At 41.4% G+C, this 20,963-nt stretch overlaps 1 protein-coding gene across 1 annotated transcript in view; it reads left to right on the top strand.

Moving 5' to 3' along the window:
- Nucleotides 1-20,963, top strand: part of SORCS3 (sortilin related VPS10 domain containing receptor 3) — a 643,612-nt gene that overhangs the window by 231,088 nt on the left and 391,561 nt on the right. The window contains exon 3 of the mRNA XM_040438225.1: nt 9,014-9,113. Within this exon, the coding sequence (XP_040294159.1) occupies nt 9,014-9,113 (100 nt within the window). The remainder of the gene's footprint in view (nt 1-9,013; nt 9,114-20,963) is intronic.

Below are 20,963 nucleotides of genomic sequence, written 5' to 3'. Positions count from 1 at the left end.
GTGTTCCTAATAATTCTTTAGGTGAGTGTATATATACAGTATATTAGGTATCGCCTCGTTGGCAAATGTCTGAACTATTAAAATATTGCTAAAAATTTTCTGTGCTCTGATTAAATCGAAAATAAATAAAAAACGATTTGCTGTTTTTTGTCACCTTTCCCCCTCAAAAAATCTAAAAACTGTGATCAAAAAGTTGTGCGTACCACAAATATGGTATCAGTAAAATCTAAATTTCGTCCCGCAAAAAAACAAGCCCTTATATAGGTCTGTAAACTGAAATACAAAAAAGTTATCGCTTATAGAAAATAGTGATGTAAAAGATTTTGGGATTTTTTTGCAAAGATTATATATATTTTTTTCAAGTAGTAAAACAAAAAAATATATATATATATACAAGTTTGGTATTGCTGCATTCGTATAAGGTTATGTTATTTTTAGTGCACAGTGTACGCTGTGATGTAAAAACCCAAAATCCTTGGTGTTTTTTTTATTTTTATTTAACCCCTCAAATAATTATTTTCCCATTTTCCAAAAACAGACATGGTAAATCGAATGGTGCTCTTAAATAGTACAACTTATCCTCCCAAAAATAAGGCCTCATATGGCTAAATGAAAATTAAAAAAGTTATAGCTATTGGAACAGTGGGAGGAAAAAAATGAAAATTCAAAACCAAAAATGGGTCCCGCACTATATGCTCTAAAAACAATACAAACAATGACGAGCTTTCAAAAAGAGAATAAATATAAAAATATTCACATTAATATTGTGAATGTCTCTGTTCTGTCAGATGGGAAATTACAGAAAAAACTGGAATTATTTCCTAACACTGTAGACATAAAGCTCTTAAAAAAAAAAAAAGAATGATTTTCATATTCCAAGTGTAAAATCAAATATCTACTATAAACCGGATGGTATTTCGCTGTATTACGGTTAATACCAGATGGGCCGAACATGGTGGATGGATCAAACATGGCTGCTGGATTATTGCCATAGGGGACAGGAACCTGAAAACCAGTAGCTGTCATATAATATGTCGGCCAAACAGGGGCTTGTGCTGGTCTGGGGTTTGGCTGGTTAGGTGGGGGCACAATATGGCAATCATTGCTGTTGTGGCTACAATCTCCTGAAAATGTCCCTTTTGTATGAGAATTACATAAAGGGGCCACATGGGGCCAATAGTTGACCACTATAAATATATATTTATTTATTTATTTTATTTTTTTTACCCAAAAATTTAAGTTATACTTACCTTTAACCCTTGAATCCTGAAACTACATATGAAGAGGACCTTGTGGTGCAGCAGGTGACTGGCAGTTGGAACCATGAACTGTTAAAAGAGGAGATAAAAAGGTAATGGACACAATAAAAAAGCCCCGTCCCCCAGTTGCAAACCCACTTCTCCAACCCCAACAGCTCTCCTGCCGTACAGGTCGAAGAACCATTCTTCTACCATATGCTTTTCCTCCTTTTACACATCACCTAATGCCGATGATATGTCATCAGGAATATCCTGCTCCTCCTCTCTCTGCATCTTGCTGACTTTTCTTGGACATGGAGACCGCAAAGGATGATTTGGAAGAAGTAAAGCCAGCAAAAGATGAGGATGGTCATCATTGAGACCTGGCCCCCTTAAGGGGTGCATAAAAAGAGAATGATTTCCATATTCTACTACAGTACATACTACTTCCATAGTCAACTACATGGAAAGAGAGGGACCGAAGTACCAGTAACTTGGCCAGGAGCACTTTCATCTTCTGTGCTGTTGTATGAGTGAACGCACATGGTTGTCTTTTTACAATCACCTTGGTGATCAATTGCTGTTGAAATAAGTGACGAGGAGAAGGAGGAGCATCAGGAGCAATAGACAACATTGAATTCAATGAGAAGCAACAACAGCTTCCTTCTGCTGACGCTGATGAGCCCTAACTGCTGGAGAGGGGCTATGGACCAGTGGGAGATGCAGTGATTGCTGCATCAGGCTGTAACACTAAATGGCATGGTTTTCCCACACCACTTTATGGTGACACTCCATATGTTGCAGCAGGGGCGTCGTGCCAACATTAGTGACTTGGTGAAAAATTCCCACACTGCTGAGTATGGCATTTTCCCTTCACTACTGCGTGATGCCTGCCTGCCGCTGCTTTTATGAACCCGCACACTACTAGTGTGTTCCTCACAGGTAGTCTCCCGAGTAGCAGACGGTCTACCCCTCCCAAGTTTGGCTGCAGATCTCGCACTGCTTCCACCCTGGTGTCTCACATGCACGCTTTCACCCTGTTGTCTCACAGGCACACTTCCACCCTGCTGTCTCATGGCCATGGCCACACTGCCACCCTCATCCCCTGATGATAATGATGATCCCCTCTCTTCACTAGCACACAAAATTGGTTACATCATCATCTACATCTGTTTGGTTGTCACTTGTGTCACCCTCACCTGTCTGTTACTAACATCCATGACCTTGAGCAACATGGGCTCCCACCCAACTGTCATCACCGGTAGTAGCACGCCTACAAGAGCCCACAGCGGACCTGTGCTTCAAGTCTAACTGCTGACTGTCCTCACAAAGCTCATCCCTGCTGAAAAGTGGAGCAGTTCCGGCGGCTAACATTACTTACCTTGCAGAAGGAGCAGCAAAAGCTAGCGGCAGGTTCAGGACAGGTGAGGGCACAGAGGCAGTTCCTGGGCCATACCAACTAAGCCGAACCCACCGACTCCTGGCTGGGTGTATCTGTTGTCACTTGAGATAATGTTGAAGAGCGAGTCAATCATTCGAGTACAGCTGGATTGTTGGTCAAAGCACGACCGTTGGATGACAGTGGCAGCTCTGGCCTGTTGCTGCGGCTGCTGTTACCACCCCCCCTTCTTCTGCTACAACTTGTTCCTGCTACAGCAACATTTTTGCCACTGCTTGTTCAATTTGAGGGCCAAGGCACCTGTCTATTGGCCATAGTGTACAGTAACTAATCAGTAATGTAACAGATTAACTATGAATGTGGCAGCAGATAAACGCGGTGATTACACTCAACCTGCAGTCTCCCTATGCTCTCCATACAGTCTCAAAATACCCTCCCTACAATCTCCCTGCACTTTTCCTGCACTCTCCCTCTCCAGTATTTTTTTAAATTTTTATTTTCAGCTACACTGTCCCTAGAGCATGAGCGATTGTCACGTGTCTCCATCTGCCCAGCTTACAGTGAAATGGAGGAGACCGCATGGGACGAGGCATTTATAGGGATGTGACTAGTGTTGAGCGAATCAAAGTATCCAAAGTGGACTTCAATCCGAATTTCAGGATAAATTATTTTCGCCGCAAAGCCGAATTTCATTGTGTTTCATGGTAACTTTTACATTTTCCCTGAAATTGCGTAAAAAAACTCCAAAGCATACTCTCCTCATTTGTTTGAGCATGAAGATGCCGCCACGGCCATCTTGATTGAAGATCCCATGCAAAATCTCAATCACGATGACATATGACGTCACCACGCCAGCCAGTGTAATGACCTCATCATGCACCACACGAGATCTTCAATCAAGATGGCCATGGTGGCCCCCTCGTGCTCAGACGGATGAGGTGAGTATTATTATTTTTTTTAACCCCTAAAAGCCCTTATGTTTCATCTCAGATGCCGCAGTTAGCGATAAATGTGGAACCTGAGGGGTTTAATGATGGGGAATGGCGCAATCACTTTGTAACACATGTAGCCGCCATGATTTATTACCATGAATCGCAAGGAAATTCTGATTTGTGGCGATTCCCTCAACACTAGTGGTAATATTCTTGTACATAAGGGGCAATGTTGTCGTTTTTTATGCTTATTGGAGTCTTTTATTTAGCATCCTTTTTTGTAAATGTTACACTATTGTAGTTTGAGTCGTGTCATATGTTAATTATCCAGGATTGAGACTTCATCTGATTTCCTAGGCTACACATCCACATACATTAGCACTGTGTATATTTGGTTTTTAGGCACGTTCAGATGCATCGACAGTTTTAAGAAAAGTACTAGATAATGTGATTTGTGGTGGTATTTGATTCCCTGCATCCTGCTTGGCACGGCGCCCTCCACTTGTCATAAGTATAGATCATTTTTCTCCTTTAAGTCCATGAATATCTCCAGGTTTCTCCATTGATCGGCTCCATTATTCCCGCTGCGATTCCCACTGATCTGTTGTCTTTATTTTTAATTTCAAGATGTCTGTTTGTTTTGCTGAAACAAGTTTTCCCTTCTAAATGATTGCAGAAGGAACAAATCTAAACAATGTTTATTATGTACCGAGTGACTACAAACAGCTCCTGATTGTCTGCAATTTAACCTTCAGCAAATGCAATGAGATGGAGAGCGGAAATCTTTATAAACCTCCTGATGCCGTTCTCGGAGCAGAGGAAAATCAAAACAATCTTTAAATGCAGTTACCTTTTTAAGGTGAAATGGAAGAAAAACATCTTTATAATTCATGTAGGATTTTTATATCGAATCAATTTATAGGTTAAAGATAAAAAATAATACTGAGAATGATGTTGACTGTGATTTATATGAATGAGAGGACAAAACAATCTGTAATGGCGTAGCAAGAAGATAGATGGACCGCTAGCAGTGATTAAGTGTGGCCCCCTGCTGGTGAATGTTAATACCTGTACACCACTGTGGCAGTTTGACATTTTTTGGGCTGAACACCTTTACTAGAACCTACAGACAATTTTAAAGGTACTTTATAGCTAATGTCACATAGGTTCTCAACAACCAACACAGAAGAAGATGGAGATAAAATTTTGCTTGGCCTCCTATCTTTAAGGGGCCCACTGCAGCTACAATTGCTTCCTCTTCTGTAAGGGTGATACCCAGGGACAGAATTAAGGGGAGAGCATTATTCACTAAAACAACCCCTTCCCACAAAGTATGTTAGGGTCCAAGTTTTCATCTGACCCCAGGACTTAGTGCCCATTGTGATTCCCCCTTAAAAATGACTAGTAGACATGAAGACGTGAATCAGACACAGTGGGAATAATTGGAAATGTAGAGAAAAGTCACTACAAATGTATGAGGGGTTGGATAGAATAGAGAGAGCGGGGCTCTATTACAAAGCTTGGCAGGCCAATAGTGAGTAATAGAGGTAATTTAGGATTGGATATGTGTACTCTGATGAATGCGTAGTTGGGTAACAGAGATCTGGCAGGATCAGAATATGGTACAGTGGAGAGTCCAAGAGACCAGGAACAGCTTTAAGTTCAGGTTCAATTTGAAGTCTAGGTTCAAGTTGAAGTTCAGGTTAAAGTTCAGGTTTGAATTCATGTTTATATAAGAAGACGGTTTAAGTGAAGATTGTGTTCCCCTGGATTATTTATTATATGCCAAAAAGAAAACTTAATGAAATATAAAACAAGCAGTGAACTATGTACATCAATTATGAATTCATTCTTGCCATCAAAATTATTGGCAGGTGTTAAGAAATGTAGTGGAATAGATTTTAATAAATAATCCAGGGTGACAGGATCTTTACTTGATCCAAAAAGACAATACATGCAGCAAACCAGGGAATAAAACATCTACTCTGTAAGTGGCACCAACGCCAGTATATTGCCATGCTTCTGCCTGATTGGCAGGGTGAGTTGAAATACCTGGCATCCTTACCAGCTGGATGGAAAAACAGACAATGCTGGAGTGGGGGCTGGGGAGTACATGACATCTTCCGTTCTGAGCTGTTGGTGTAAGTTTCTATATTATTAAGTCCAAAAATAATCCAATTGTATTTGGTTTCATCCAGTGGTTTTCTAACCACTTAGGACAGAGACACCTTGATTTCCAACAAAATAGTAAGTGACCTGAAGCTGATGAAGCTTTTGCTATTTTTTAAGGAAATCCGCTGGTGTGGGTTTTAGTAGGGGTCCTGATTTTTTTCTCATCCAGAGCTCCAAATCACCTTCATAGCCATAATGTCATAATATTGCACTTGCTTGCAGACAACAGTAGGGGGAGCTTCCTCTCTACCTCTTCCTCTTTGTTTATTGCACTCACTGCTGAAAAGTATCCAGGAAGATCTTTGTTTTCCACTATTTGTATTTTAGATCTGTGTCGGGGGGATTTATGTCTGGAAAAAAAAAATATATATTCTTTGACCACTATCAAGATATGTAAAGAAGTTGATCATCGCGGCATTTCGGACAATTGCATTCCTAATTAAGAAAAAATTGCTCAGGGGTGGACATTCAGTTTAAGGGGTGTGACTGTCAGCACCAGCTCCGGGTGTGAAGGGAGAAGAGGACATGGTTCAACTCAATAGGAGAGTATATTTCATTCATCTTAAAGGGCATCTGTCAGCAGTTTTGTCCCTATGACAGTGGCTGACCTGTTACATGTGCGCTTGGCAGCTGACGGCATCTAAGTTGGTCCCATGTTCATATGTGTCCTCATTGCTGAGAAAAATGATGTTTTAATATATGCAAATGAGCCTCTAGGAGCAACGGGGGCGTTGTCGTTACACCTAGAAGCTCAGCTCTCTCTGCAACTGCCACGCCCTCTCCACTTGATTGACAGGACCAGGCAGACGTTATGATGTTTTCTCTGCTTGTCCTTGTCAATCAAAGTGGAGAGGGTGCAACAGTTTCAGAGGGAGCTGAGTCTCTAAGTGTAACGGAAACGCCCCCATTGCTCCTAGAGGCTCATTTGCATATATAAAAACTTCATTTTTCTCAGCAATGCGGGCACATATGAACATGGGACCAACACAGATGTCGTCAGCTGCTAAGTGCACATGTAACACGTCAGCCAGTGTCACAGGTACAGATCTGCTGACGGATGCCCTTTAAGTAGGAGGTGTGGTTTGTCCTATGCCCCTCCCTAATAGGTGCTTGACAGTTGTATTGTATTACAATGTATCACCCCGGCCCCACACATTCATTGTTTCTGCAGCTGCCGCAATCTTTGTGTTTTCTCTTCTGAAGCTTCTCTGATTTCTCCTTTGTCATCAGGCGTTGACTCAAATTCTTCCTTTTTTTTTTATTTCAGACGATATTCTATTTTATTATTATTTTTGCTGACGGGTGACATATTTACATGATTTCTTCATCCTGGAAATAAAGAAGTCTATGAATATTTCATACACTCGCAGTACGTTCGCCTCAGACATTCGCTTCAATCGCGTCTCATTGGCTGTAAAAGCTTGCAAATGTGAGAAGGCATTTAGCTAATAGGTGGATGATGGGAAAGTGTAATTTTACTGCACTGTACATGGCAGATATGCCAGGCTATGGTATTACAAGGGTATATCTGCCATAAATACAGCCCCTGGCGTCTCCTACGTATTCTGGAGGTTTCGCCATTTCACTTAATCTTAAGCCTTTAAGATGAAATAGGATCAAAACAAATAATATTCCCTCGATTCCCTTCCTCCGAGTCGCACGCCCCATCCCCCCCCCCCACATCCTCTCAGCTTCACCAGTATGTTTGTAGCCGGTGTAATCTTAAGTAACATTCTCAGACGTGCAACAAATGCCTTTGATTAATAATTCCCAAGATGTCTTCCCGGAAGCCGAGGAAATCAGATAAGTGAAGACTAACAGAAGTGACGGTCGGTTCTTACTCTCTTCTTATCGCATGAAAGTCAGGCCGCGGTTTTCCTATTAATGTGTCAGTCGCCCCCCCAGGGCCACATTGAATTCGTGACTGAGACAGAACTAACAGGAGATTCATTTCTTTAAACACAATACCATCAGATAAGAAAAGCTTAAAAAGTGCCTTCCTTTGTGGGTAGAGAAGTGAGAGGGGGAAGAGGGGTGCGCAGCTTCATACTCTGGACATCAGCTTTTATTATAGCGTCTTATTACACAAATGACAAAAGTACATTTAACCCCTTTATGGGACCAAACTATTTTTGACTTTTTTATGCTGAGATACTCCATGGATAGGGATTACCGTTCATGGGATCCTCCCAGATCAGCACAATAAGGAGCAACGTCTGGTGGAACAGCTCATTCCCACGTGGCCGGTCTGTGACGGGACTGCAATGAAGGAGCCCTGCTATCTATATGGGGGTGGGATTCCAACTGTAAAATTGTCGGCATCAGTTTCTTTCCAGTCATTTTAATTGAGATATTTTATAAGAAAATGTTGTGCTGTGTAATCAAGGTATTTCATATATTTTAGTTTTCTTGGTGGTGCTTTTCTTATTTTTTATGCTGCTATCCACATAAAAGACATCTTGAAATATTCCTGCTTGCAGACTGTCTATTAGGGTGATTACAATTGACTCAGACTTATCCCACCTGTCAGCTTCACTGTGTTGACTGGGACAGGATGAGCAGAGGCTGGAAGCCTAGATAGGATATGACATTATACGCATATTTATCTATATAAATAGATAAAAGATAGATAGAGAGATATATAAATAACGAGATATATAGGATATAGATAATCAGATATATAGATATATGGATATAAGACAGATAGAAAGAAAGATAAAATAAATATGAGATAGATAGATAAACAGACAGACAGAAAGATAGATGAAGTAGATAGATAGATAAACAGATACACAAAGTATCAAAAAGGCAGCACTCCAAAATCAGTAAAAAAATGAAGAAAATGCTTTTATTCACCAATGTGGTGTAGCGACGTTTCGGCTCAACACTCGAGCCTTTCTCAAGGCTTGAGAAAGGCTCTAGTGTTGAGCCGAAACATTGTGTATCCACATGGGTGAATAAAAGCATTTTCTTTATTTTTTACTGATTTTGGAGTGCTGCCTTTTTGCTACTTTGTGTATTGGGCAATAGCCTAGTCTCTTTTGGCGTGCTCCCTTTTTTGTTCAAGTTGGATGAGTGCTGCCCAATTTTTGCTTTAGATAGTTAGATAGATAAAAGAAGTGTTAATATGTAATCTTATGGCTATTTGGTGTATATAGCATAGGTTTTATATTCTGTGACACTAGTGTAAACCTCTCCCTGTATGTAGATGAAGATACAAGTTTATTACTATAATTTCTCACCCCCTTAACAGAAATGTTTCTATTTTCCAGGTCAACAGATTATGGAACAACGTATGAAAAGTTTAATGAAAAGGTGGGGCTGAAAACCGTCCTCAGCTATCTCTATGTGAGCCCCACCAACAAGAAGAAGGTAACGGCTTATATTACAGATGTCCTGAGATGATAATAGAGGGTTGATGCAATGTCACTTAGAATGGACAGAATATTACACACATGGCTCCAATATTCCTTCAACAAGACCAGCAGCAAGGTAGTGCACAGGACAATACACAGGATAACAACATGGCAATGCCCAGGACAAGGCACAGGACAATACACAGGACGATACATAGGATAACCAACAGGACAATGCACAGAACTGCAAACAGTGCGATTCATAGAGCAGTGCACAGGACAATACACAGGATAACAACAGGGCAATGCCCAGGACAAGGCACAGGACAATAAACAGGACAATGCACAGAACTGCAAACAGTGCGATTCATAGAGCAGTGCACAGGACAATACACAGGATAACAACAGGGCAATGCCCAGGACAAGGCACAGGGCAATGCCCAGGACAAGGCACAGGACAATAAACAGGACAATGCACAGAACTGCAAACAGTGCGATTCATAGAGCAGTGCACAGGACAATACACAGGATAACAACAGGGCAATGCCCAGGACAAGGCACAGGACAATAAACAGGACAATGCACAGAACTGCAAACAGTGCGATTCATAGAGCAGTGCACAGGACAATAAACAGGATAACAACAGGGCAATGCCCAGGACAAGGCACAGGACAATAAACAGGACAATGCACAGAACTGCAAACAGTGCGATTCATAGAGAAGTGCACAGGACAATACACAGGATAACAACAGGGCAATGCCCAGGACAAGGCACAGGACAATACATAGAATAACAAACAGGATAATGCACAGAACTGCAAACAGGGCAATGCAAAAGACAATAAACAGAACAAGGCACAGAACAATAAAAAGTGCAATTTACCGGACAGTAGATTGGACAGTACACAGAACAATATAAAGGACTATGCACAGGACATTATATAGGATAACAAAGAGGACAATGCACAAAAAATGCACAAAACAATAAACAGCACAATACACAGAACACTGAATAGTACAATAAAAAGGGCAATATACAGGACAACACCCAGGAGAATGCACAATGTAACTATAAACAGGATAAGACACAGGACAATGCACAATGCAATGCACAGAATGATACTCAGTACAACTCATGGGACCATGCACAGGACCATAAATAGGGCAATGCACAGAACTATGCACAATACAACACATAGGACCATGCACAGGACAGTAAATAGGACAATGCACATGATAATACACAGGGCCATGCACAGGACAATGCACAGGACCATGCACAGGATAGCACAGGACTGTGCACAGGATAATATACAGGATAGTACACAAGACAATGAACAGGACAATACACAGAACAATGTACAGAACTATACACATGACAATGATGCATCTGACAATATACATGCAAATACATAGGACAATATATAGGAGTTTTTGGAAATTATCATTATGTGTATGGTAACCTTCATTGGCTCCCTATTGAGGGAACTTTTCTTCCTCTTGCAATAGACGTGAGAATCTTCTGGAACAAGCTACAGCTGGTTACAAATTTCTGTAGTCCAGTTGCATGTTAACCTCAGTATTGTGTGTGTAGACCGACACCTTGTCTCAGCTCTACTGAACCAAACTTGGATCATCATACAACCCTATGGGGATCTAAGTTGCATTCTGTAGAACGCCGGCGGCTGCAGCTCTCGCGGCTCAAATACAGATGCTACACTACAGCAGTAGGTCTAAAACCAGCCTTAGGACTTGTCCACACATCTCTCCACCTAGTCACTACTGTATACGTCAATTTTTCTCAAGATTTTCACTGTGATTTTACACATATGGTCACAATTAGAGAAAAACAGAGATATAACTCCTAGACTCCAATGCAAAATCTGCAGATGGTGCCATTTAGAATATTGGGGTCTTGAGGTGTGGCATGGTGACATTTGGGACCCTCGGGCACCGGGTCCTGGGTATGGCTGCTTTCTCTGCACCTTCTAGATTGAGTCTGATCTAATAATAAGAACATTTTACAGTAAGCCATGGACATAGTATAGCTGATACCAATTTGGTAGTTAACACGCTTGTTTGGCTTGACTAATGTAGAGGGAGAGAAGTGAGCAGCTGCCAGGGGACTCCATTGCTTCTTGTCCCAAAGGCTCAGACAGGCCAGGCATGGAGAAGACAGCACAATTGGACAGTCTGGTCTAGGGGTTACCATAAAAATACTGTATCTTTAGGATGACACAAAGATTTGTAACAGGGTTGATGTTCCTGGAGGGATACACCAAGTGGAAAAGGATTTAGGAAAACTAGAGGAATGGTCAAAAATCTGGCAACTAAAATGTAATGTTGATAAGTGCAAAATAATGCACCTGGGGGGTAAAAACCCAAGAGCAGAATATAAAATCAGTGATACAGTCCTAACCTCAGTATCTGAGGAAAGGGATTTAGGGGTCATTATTTCAGAAGACTTAAAGGTAGGCAGACAATGTCATAGAGCAGCAGGAGATGCTAGCAGAATGCTGGGGTGTATAGGGAGAGGCATTACCAGTAGACAGAGGGAGGTGCTTATGCCGCTGTACAGAGCACTAGGGAGACCTCATCTGGAGTATTGTGCGCAGTACTGGAGACCATATCTCCAGAAGGATATTGATACTTTGGAGAGAGTTCAGAGAAGAGCTACTAAACTGGTCCATGGATTGCAGGATAAAACTTACCAGGAAAGATTAAAGGACCTTAACATGTATAGCTTGGAAGAAAGACGAGACAGAGGGGAGATGAGAGAAACTGCTAAATACATAAAGGGAATCAACTCGGTAAAAGAGGAGAGAAGATTTAAAAGAAGAAAAACTGCTACAAGAGGACATAGTTTTAAAGTAATATCAGGAAGTATTACTTTACTGAGAGAGTAGTGGATGCATGGAATAGCCTTCCTGCAGAAGTGGTAGCTGCAAATACAGTGAAGGGGTTTAAGCATGCATGGGATAGGCATAAGGCCATCCTTCATATAAGATAAGGGCCGGGGGCTATCCATAGTATTCAGTATATTGGGCAGACTAGATGGGCCAAATGGTTCTTATCTGCCAACACATTCTATGTTTCTATGTCATTGGGTGTGACCCCAAAGTATAGTGGAGCAGTAGCCCCATCAGCTCTTTCGCCATCATGAGGGTTCTACACATTTCCAAAAAATACTGAAGACCAAAGTGAAGGGTTTTGATTGGAATCTGCTGAGTGTGAACTTTACAAGTTACAGATTCAGATTCAAGAAGTTATTAAATTGAAGTAGATGGAGATGTGAGTGCGAAGGACGTCTTAGAACTGGCGGAGGAGTATAGAGATGAGAAGGATGTGCCATTCATCACCTTCTCCTCCAGACGCTCCTCTGAGATCTGAGGTGTACCTGAACTGCAGCTAATCGCCTGCCTTCCATCAGTTCTGTCACCTTTTTCCTGTGTGATGGGATCAGAGCAGAATACTTAGCGCCCAAATTGTAGTGTACACGTAAAGTCATTGCGGATGATCAGAAGGGAATATGGAGCCCGGGACTGAGTAGATGACATCATTTCTCCTGACCGATGATGTCACTTTATATTAAATGCCAAGTATATTAAACCTCAGAGTATCCCGAAGTGAATGTCCACCTTTATACACCAACTTTAGTGGTTAGATCTAGGTTAGGTTCTATCTATCTATCTCATGTCTATCTAGGGCATACTCAGCAGGGCATTGACCTTGAGTCCAGGAGCAATAGCACCCATCAACCTGGAGCTGTGTTTTCTTCTGAAATATCTCTTTCTCATGTATCTACAGTATTTTTAATACTTATTTAAAATTCCACATCTACAAATTCTGCAGCACTTTACATTATCATCACTCTGTTATGTTCTAGGGGTTCGAGAGAACCCCAGAACATACCATGAGCGTACAGAAAACAGACAAACAGACCAGAGAACCAAGGAATTCTCTATACTTAAGAAGTACTCACCAAACACAACTGACATAATCCTGGACAAACAGGTAGGGAGCATTGGCAGATGAAGAACCACTGGGCCAAGTGACCGGTTTGACTTAGGGCCAAACCCTAAGGGCATTATTCCGGTGCTCCCCTGATTTTCACCCTTTAACACCTATACAGAGATCTGATCTTCGCTGCAGGGGAGCAACCAGACCACTACCTCCTGGGATGGTCCCAGTACACTTGGCCAAAACCTGGAAGGCAACAAACGCTGGTGTAGGACAGCAGCAGTCCAAGCACGTAACAAAACAGGAACCCAAACTAATCTGCAACATGGACACTGTGCAGACACAAAGTACCAGAACACAGACGAGCCACATAGTCAGTAACCCATGCAAACCTAGATACAGGACACATGTCGAGCACAGGCAGAACAGTACATGCAGACAGACAGACAGATGCCTGGACCACAATGTGGAACTGGATACCCCGCTCACACTGCAGGCCACCCCTGCTTCCCTCTGCACACAGGCTCCATGCTCTGCAGGCAGCTTACCTGCATTTGTGGAATCACTTGGCCCAGGCTGTCTTCCATATAGCGCGTCCTCAACAGATTTGCACTTTTTTCAAGACTGTTGCATGCCCTGCGGACCTGCCCATCCATTCTAGGCAGCCTGTGCCAAATGCTGCGTGTATAGTGTAGGGATGGCACTGGCAGGGAGCAAGAATTCAATAGTGCGGTCATGGTCAGTCCATCAGTGCTTTATGGCAAGGGGCAGGGGTGCACCTATCCTTTCTGCTGCCTGAGGTGAAAATGGAATCCCCCCCCCATGCCAAATTGTTAACCTAACCCCTTACCTCCCGTCCTACTGCTAAAGACATACGTACTTAGAAAACATTACATACAGAGCTACAAAGCATACACCACATTCCTCTTACATCCAGTGATGTCTCCTCTGATGTAGTCATTCTCTTCCCTTATCTTCTCCATTCAGACCAGACCGCCATGATGATTTCTTGCAGCCATCTCTTCTCTCTGCAGTTTATTAACAGACATCCTCCACCCTTCTGAAAACGCCATCCTGCAACCCCAGTACTGTGCCCACTGTGCTCCCCAATACTATACTGCATAAACAGTCCCCCTGATAATACTAGGACCACACAGATAGTGCCCTACAATAATTATTGGCACACAGTGCCCTAAAAATAACTGCGCCCAGCAAATAGTGCCCCTGACAATAATAGTGTAAGCATAACGTCCCCCAAAAATAATTGTCCTAAGCTGATACTCCAGGGTGCCCCCACTGTAATAATGCTCCCCAAAGTTCCAGCAACCAAAATAATTCTCTGCCAGAGTACATAGTGTTAACAGTACTCTCAATAGTAGAAATGCCCCTATTGTGCCCATAATCATGTTCCCCATAGTCCCCCAGTAGTAATTATTCTCCTTATAATGTGTACAAAAATACCCCCAAATAATGTTTATCTTCTATCTATCTATCTATCTATCTATCTATCTATCTATCTATCTATTTCATATCTATCTATCTATCTATCTAGCCATCAAATTCAAATTCGTCCTTATTGGCAGGACTAAATATTAGCATTGCCAAAGGAATTGGTAAATAATTGGGTAGGGGTGGAGAATGAGCATAGGGACATATACAGGGTGGGGATATAGGAGTCCATGGTATATCAGGCTCCTCTCAGTCTATGGCAGGCAGTAATATATTGTGCTGCTGTGGCCGCTGTGTTCTCCTCTTTCCCCAGCAGTATGGAGAGTCTCTCTTCCTCCTCCATGGAGGTGAAGTCTGGGCAGAGATCAGACAGTCTCCTGAAGTCAGTCTCCCTCACTGCTGAGTATTTGGGGCACCGCAGCAGGAAATGAGCCTCATCCTCCACGGCCTCCTGGTCGCACTGCTGGCACAGTCTGCTCTCCCTGGGCATGTATCTCTGTCGGTGACGCCCGGATTCAATGAGCAGGCTGTGGGCGCTCAGTCTGTAGCAGCTCATCATCTGCCGGTCTCTGCGGTTGGGGAGTTTCTTTAGATATGGGGCCAGTTTGTGCTCCCTCTGCAGGCTCTGGTATACTAAAATAAAATTAGACTAGCACATTCATATTAACATAGTACATAAGGCCGAAAAAATACATTTGTCCATCCAGTTCGGCCTGTCATCCTGCAAGTTGATCCAGAGGAAGGCAAAAAAAAACCTGTGAGGTAGAAGCCAATTTTCCCCACTTTAGGGGAATAAAAAATTCCTTCCCGACTCCAATCAGGCAATCAGAATAACTCCCTGGATCAACGACCCCTCTCTAGTAGCTATAGCCTGTAATATTATTACACTCCAGAAATACATCCAGGCCCCTCCTGAATTCCTTTATTGTAACCCAAATTTTGATAATCTTTCAGGGTACTGTAGTTGCCCCATTCCAGTTATTACTTTAGTTGCCCTCCTCTGGACCCTCTCCAGCTCTGCTATGTCTGCCTTGTTAACAGGAGCCCAGAACTGTACACAGTACTCCATGTGTGGTCTGACTAGTGATTTGTAAAGTGGTAGGACTATGTTCTCATCACCGGCATCTATGCCCCTTCTGATGCAACCCATTATCTTACTGGCCTTGGCAGCAGCTGCCTGACACTGGTTTCTACAGCTTAGTTTGCTGTTTATTAAAATCCCTAGATCCTTTTCCATGTCAGTGTTACCGAGTGTTTTACCCTTTAGTATGTACGGGTGACTTGCATTATTCCTTCCCATGTGCATAACTTTACATTTGTCAGTGTTAAACCTCATCTGCCACTTCTCTGCCCAAGCCTCCAATCTATCCAGATCCCTCTGTAGTAGTATACTGCTCTCTGTAGTATATATATACAGTATATTCTCCTCTGTAGTATATATATACAGTATACTGTCCTCTGTAGTATATATACAGTATATTGTCCTCTGTAGTATATATACAGTATACTGTCCTCTGTAGTATATATACAGTATACTGTCCTCTGTAGTATATATACAGTATACTGTCCTCTGTAGTATATATATACACAGTATACTGTCCTCTGTAGTATATATATACAGTATACTGTCCTCTGTAGTATATACAGTATACTGCCCTCTGTAGTATATACAGTATACTGTCCTCTGTAGTATATATACAGTATACTGTCCTCTGTAGTGTATATACAGTATACTGTCCTCTGTAGTATATATACAGTATACTGTCCTCTGTAGTATATATATACAGTATACTGTCCTCTGTAGTATATATACAGTATACTGTCCTCTGTAGTGTATATACAGTATACTGTCCTCTGTAGTATATATACAGTATACTGCCCTCTGTAGTATATATACAGTATACTGTCCTCTGTAGTATATATACAGTATACTGTCCTCTGTAGTATATATACAGTATACTGTCCTCTGTAGAATATATATACAGTATACTGTCCTCTGTAGTATATATACAGTATACTGTCCTCTGTAGTATATATACAGTATAATGTCCTCTGTAGTATATATACAGTATACTGTCCTCTGTAGTGTATATACAGTATACTGTCCTCTGTAGTATATATACAGTATAGTGTCCTCTGTAGTATATATATACAGTATACTGTCCTCTGTAGTATATATACAGTATACTGCCCTCTGTAGTATATATACAGTATAGTGTCCTCTGTAGTATATATATACAGTATACTGTCCTCTGTAGTATATATACAGTATACTGTCCTCTTCAGTGTTAATTACTTTACTATATTCATAGTCACAGGTGTATATCCATAAAGCAAACATGGTTGATAAAAGTGCGGTAGTCCCAATGTTGGATATACTCATCTTTTATGGGAATGTAGTGTGATAAAGCGCTTTTGGGAGCAGGTATTTACAGCATTGCAGGGGGATCTCCCCCAATCTTGTGCTCCGGATATGATCTCTGTAATTTTGGGTTTCTTTATACCAGAAATTCCTAACTCTTCTACACATCAATTGAGCTGGCTGTAGGGCTGCCTGATCGCTAAGGCTTTGATAGTTAAGAGAGGGGGATCCCCCATTTCTCTGGTATTTGAGGAGTGGAGACGAATTATGTCCCAAATAAAGATCTATGAGGAGGTTGAGAGGCGGAGAAGGTTAGGCACGCAATTCTTTTCTGTTTTGTAGAGGTGAGGTGGACTGACTATGTCGGTTTGACTGGCGGACCATCAGGACGGGTACGGGGGGGGGGGGGGGGGGGGTATGGGGTTCGGGCTACCAGCAACAGCAACTAAGGGAAGGGAAGGGGGGGGGAATGGATGGGCTCAAAGGTATTAGGTTTGAGTCTACAGAGATGGATTTAATAGTATTGTTTGTAATGATGCTGAAATTATAGTAATATGTTTTTTTATATGTGTATAAGCCTTCTTTGGTATCTTTTTGTTCCCGGCTCTGTTGAAAAGTTTTTGTAATCACCATTGAAGAAAATAAAATATTTAATAATTAAAAAAAAAAAAACATTAGTTGCCCTCCTCTGGACCCTTTCCAGCTCTGCTATTTGATCAAACTTGTGTCGGGCCCATCTACCAGGCGTCAATGTGGCTTCCGCAGATGGGTCCCTAACACTAATATACCGCCTCTCTTGGACTTATCTAAGCCTACAATATTCGGTGGCTTGGTCAGGCTGTTCTGGTCGGTGGCTTGGTCAGGCTGTTCTGGTCGGTGGCCTGGTCAGGCTGTTCTGGTCGGTGGCTTGGTCAGGCTGTTCTCGTCGGTGGCTTGGTCAGGCTGTTCTGGTCGGTGGCTTGGTCAGGCTGTTCTGGTCGGTGGCCTGGTCAGGGTGTTCTGGTCGGTGGCTTGGTCAGGCTGTTCTGGTCGGTGGCTTGGTCAGGCTGTTCTGGTCGGTGGCCTGGTCAGGCTGTTCTCGTCGGTGGCTTGGTCAGGCTGTTCTGGTCGGTGGCTTGGTCAGGCTGTTCTGGTCGGTGGCTTGGTCAGGCTGTTCTGGTCGGTGGCTTGGTCAGGCTGTTCTGGTCGGTGGCTTGGTCAGGCTGTTCTGGTCGGTGGTGTTTTGAGATGATACAGACGACTTCTGATGGCATAGAAGGTTTTGCTCGTCTTTCAGTGTTTCTATGGCTTGCTTAAAGCTCCCTGAGCGGCTAATATCTAGACCCAGGTAGGTGTAGCTGTCGGTTTCTGATAGTGGATCTATCTATCTATCTATCTATCTATCTATCTATCTATCTATCTATCTATTATCTATCTATCTATTATCTATCTATCTATCTCATATCTATCTATTATCTATCTATTATCTATCTATCTATCTATCTATCTATCAATCTATCTATCTATTATCTATCTATCTATCTATCTATTATCTATCTATCTATCTATCTATTATCTATCTATCTATCTATCTATCTCAATCTATCTATCTATCTATCTATCTATTATCTATCTATCTATCTATCTATCTATCATCTATCTATCTATCTATCTATCTATCTCATCTCTATCTATCTTTCTATCTATCTATCTATCTATCTATTATCTATCTATCTATCTAATATCTATCTATCTATCTATTATCTATCTATCTATCTATCTATTATCTATCTATCTATCTATCTATCTATCTATCTAATATCTATCTATCTATCTATCTATCTATCTATCACTATCTATCTATCTATCTATCTATCTATCTATCTATTATCTATCTATCTATCTATCTATTATCTATCTATCTATCTATCTATCTATCTATCTATCTATCTATCTATCTATCTCTATCTATCTTTCTATCTATCTATCTATCTATCTATCTATCTCATCTCTATCTTTCTATCTATCTATCTATCTATCTATCTATCTAATATCTATCTATCTATCTATCTATCTATTATCTATCTATCTATCTATCTATCATCTATCTATCTATCTATCTATCTATCTATCTATCTATCATCTATCTATCTATCTATCTATCATCTATCTATCTATCTATCTATTATCTATCTATCTATCTATCTATCTATCTATCTATCTATCATCTATCTATCTATCTATCTATCTATCTATCTCATATCTATCATCTATCTATCTATCTATCTATCTATCTATCTATCTATCTATCTATCTATCTATCTATCTCCTATCTATCTATCTATCTATCTATCTATCTATCTATCTATCTATCTATCTATCATCTATCTATCTATCTATCTATCTATCTATCTATCTATCATATTTCTATGAGCAGTTCCCAACACCCTGGGTAATAAAAGCAGAGTGAAGGAATCTATATTCCTGCCGTACATGCAGGTGTAGGAGCTGTGACAATAATTCTGAGGGGCCTCGGGAAATGAGATGCGGTGTTCTCCCTCAGGGGGAGATATTTATGCCTAATTAGAACAACAAGATCCTGGATGTTATTCAACTCAGGAAATGCGCCACATAAAGAACTGAAACCCTTAAAAAACCGGGGAAGTTTGTTATCATTTTCTCTGGTCGCAATGCTCGATTAGCATGTAAATGTATCCAGCGATGGAAAATGAGCAGGTAGACTCCGGCTAATGAAACTGCGGCGAGGAGGGATGAAGAACGCCCTGATAAGCCGCGAGGGAGGAGGGAGGGGGTTGTAGTCTCGCTAATAACAACGCCACTCGTGATGAAGAGGCCACAAATAGATCACACAAGTCAGATTAAAATTACTTCATTATCTATAAGGCGGTAACGGCTAAAATAATTTATAGCGATTGACGATCGATTTCTGTTTAGTTTTCTATTGATTTGAGTTTCCACATCGAATTAAAATGTTTCAATTAATAGAATTCAGGTATTTGTACAATGAATAGAGTGGAGGTTGTAGTCATGTACTAAGATTAGTCCAGACAATGAGTACAGCTGAGGATCAGTACAGGATAAGTAATGTATGTACACAGTGACTGCACCAGCAGAATAGTGAGTGCAGCTCTGGAGTATAATACAGAATGTAACTCAGGATCAGTACAGGATAAGTAATGTATGTACACAGTGACTGCACCAGCAGAATAGTGAGTGCAGCTCTGGAGTATTATACAGGATATAACTCAGGATCAGTACAGGATAAGTAATGTATGTACACAGTGACTCCACCAGCAGAATAGTGAGTGCAGCTCTGGAGTATAATACAGGGTGTAACTCAGGATCAGTACAGGATAAGTAATGTAATGTACACAGTGACTGCACCAGCAGAATAGTGAGTGCAGCTCTGGAGTATAATACAGGATGTAACTCAGGATCAGTACAGGATAAGTAATGTAATGTATGTACACACTGACTCCACCAGCAGAATAGTGAGTGCAGCTCTGGAGTATAATATAGGATGTAACTCAGGATCAGTACAGGATAAGTGATGTATGTACACAGTGACTGCACCAGCAGAATAGTGAGTGCAGCTCTGGAGTATAATACAGGATGTAACTCAGGATCAGTACAGGATAAGTAATGTATGTACACAGTGACTGCACCAGCAGAATAGTGAGTGCAGCTCTGGAGTATAATACAGGGTGTAACTCAGGATCAGTACAGGATAAGTAATTTATGTACACAGTGACTCCACCAGCAGAATAGTGAGTGCAGCTCTGAAGTATAATACAGGATGTAACTCAGGAACAGTACAGGATAAGTAATGTATGTACACAGTGACTCCACCAGCAGAATAGTGAGTGCAGCTCTGGAGTATAATACAGGATGTAACTCAGGATCCGTACAGGATAAGTAATGTAATGTATGTACACACTGACTCCACCAGCAGAATAGTGAGTGCAGCTCTGGAGTATAATATAGGATGTAACTCAGGATCAGTCCAGGATAAGTGATGTATGTACACAGTGACTGCACCAGCAGAATAGTGAGTGCAGCTCTGGAGTATAATACAGGATGTAACTCAGGATCAGT

The sequence above is a fragment of the Bufo bufo genome, chromosome 6 (genome assembly GCF_905171765.1).
Source record: "Bufo bufo chromosome 6, aBufBuf1.1, whole genome shotgun sequence".
Lineage (NCBI taxonomy): Eukaryota > Metazoa > Chordata > Amphibia > Anura > Bufonidae > Bufo > Bufo bufo.
Note: the sequence above shows the minus strand (reverse complement) of the source record. Positions and strands in the feature narration are given on the sequence as shown.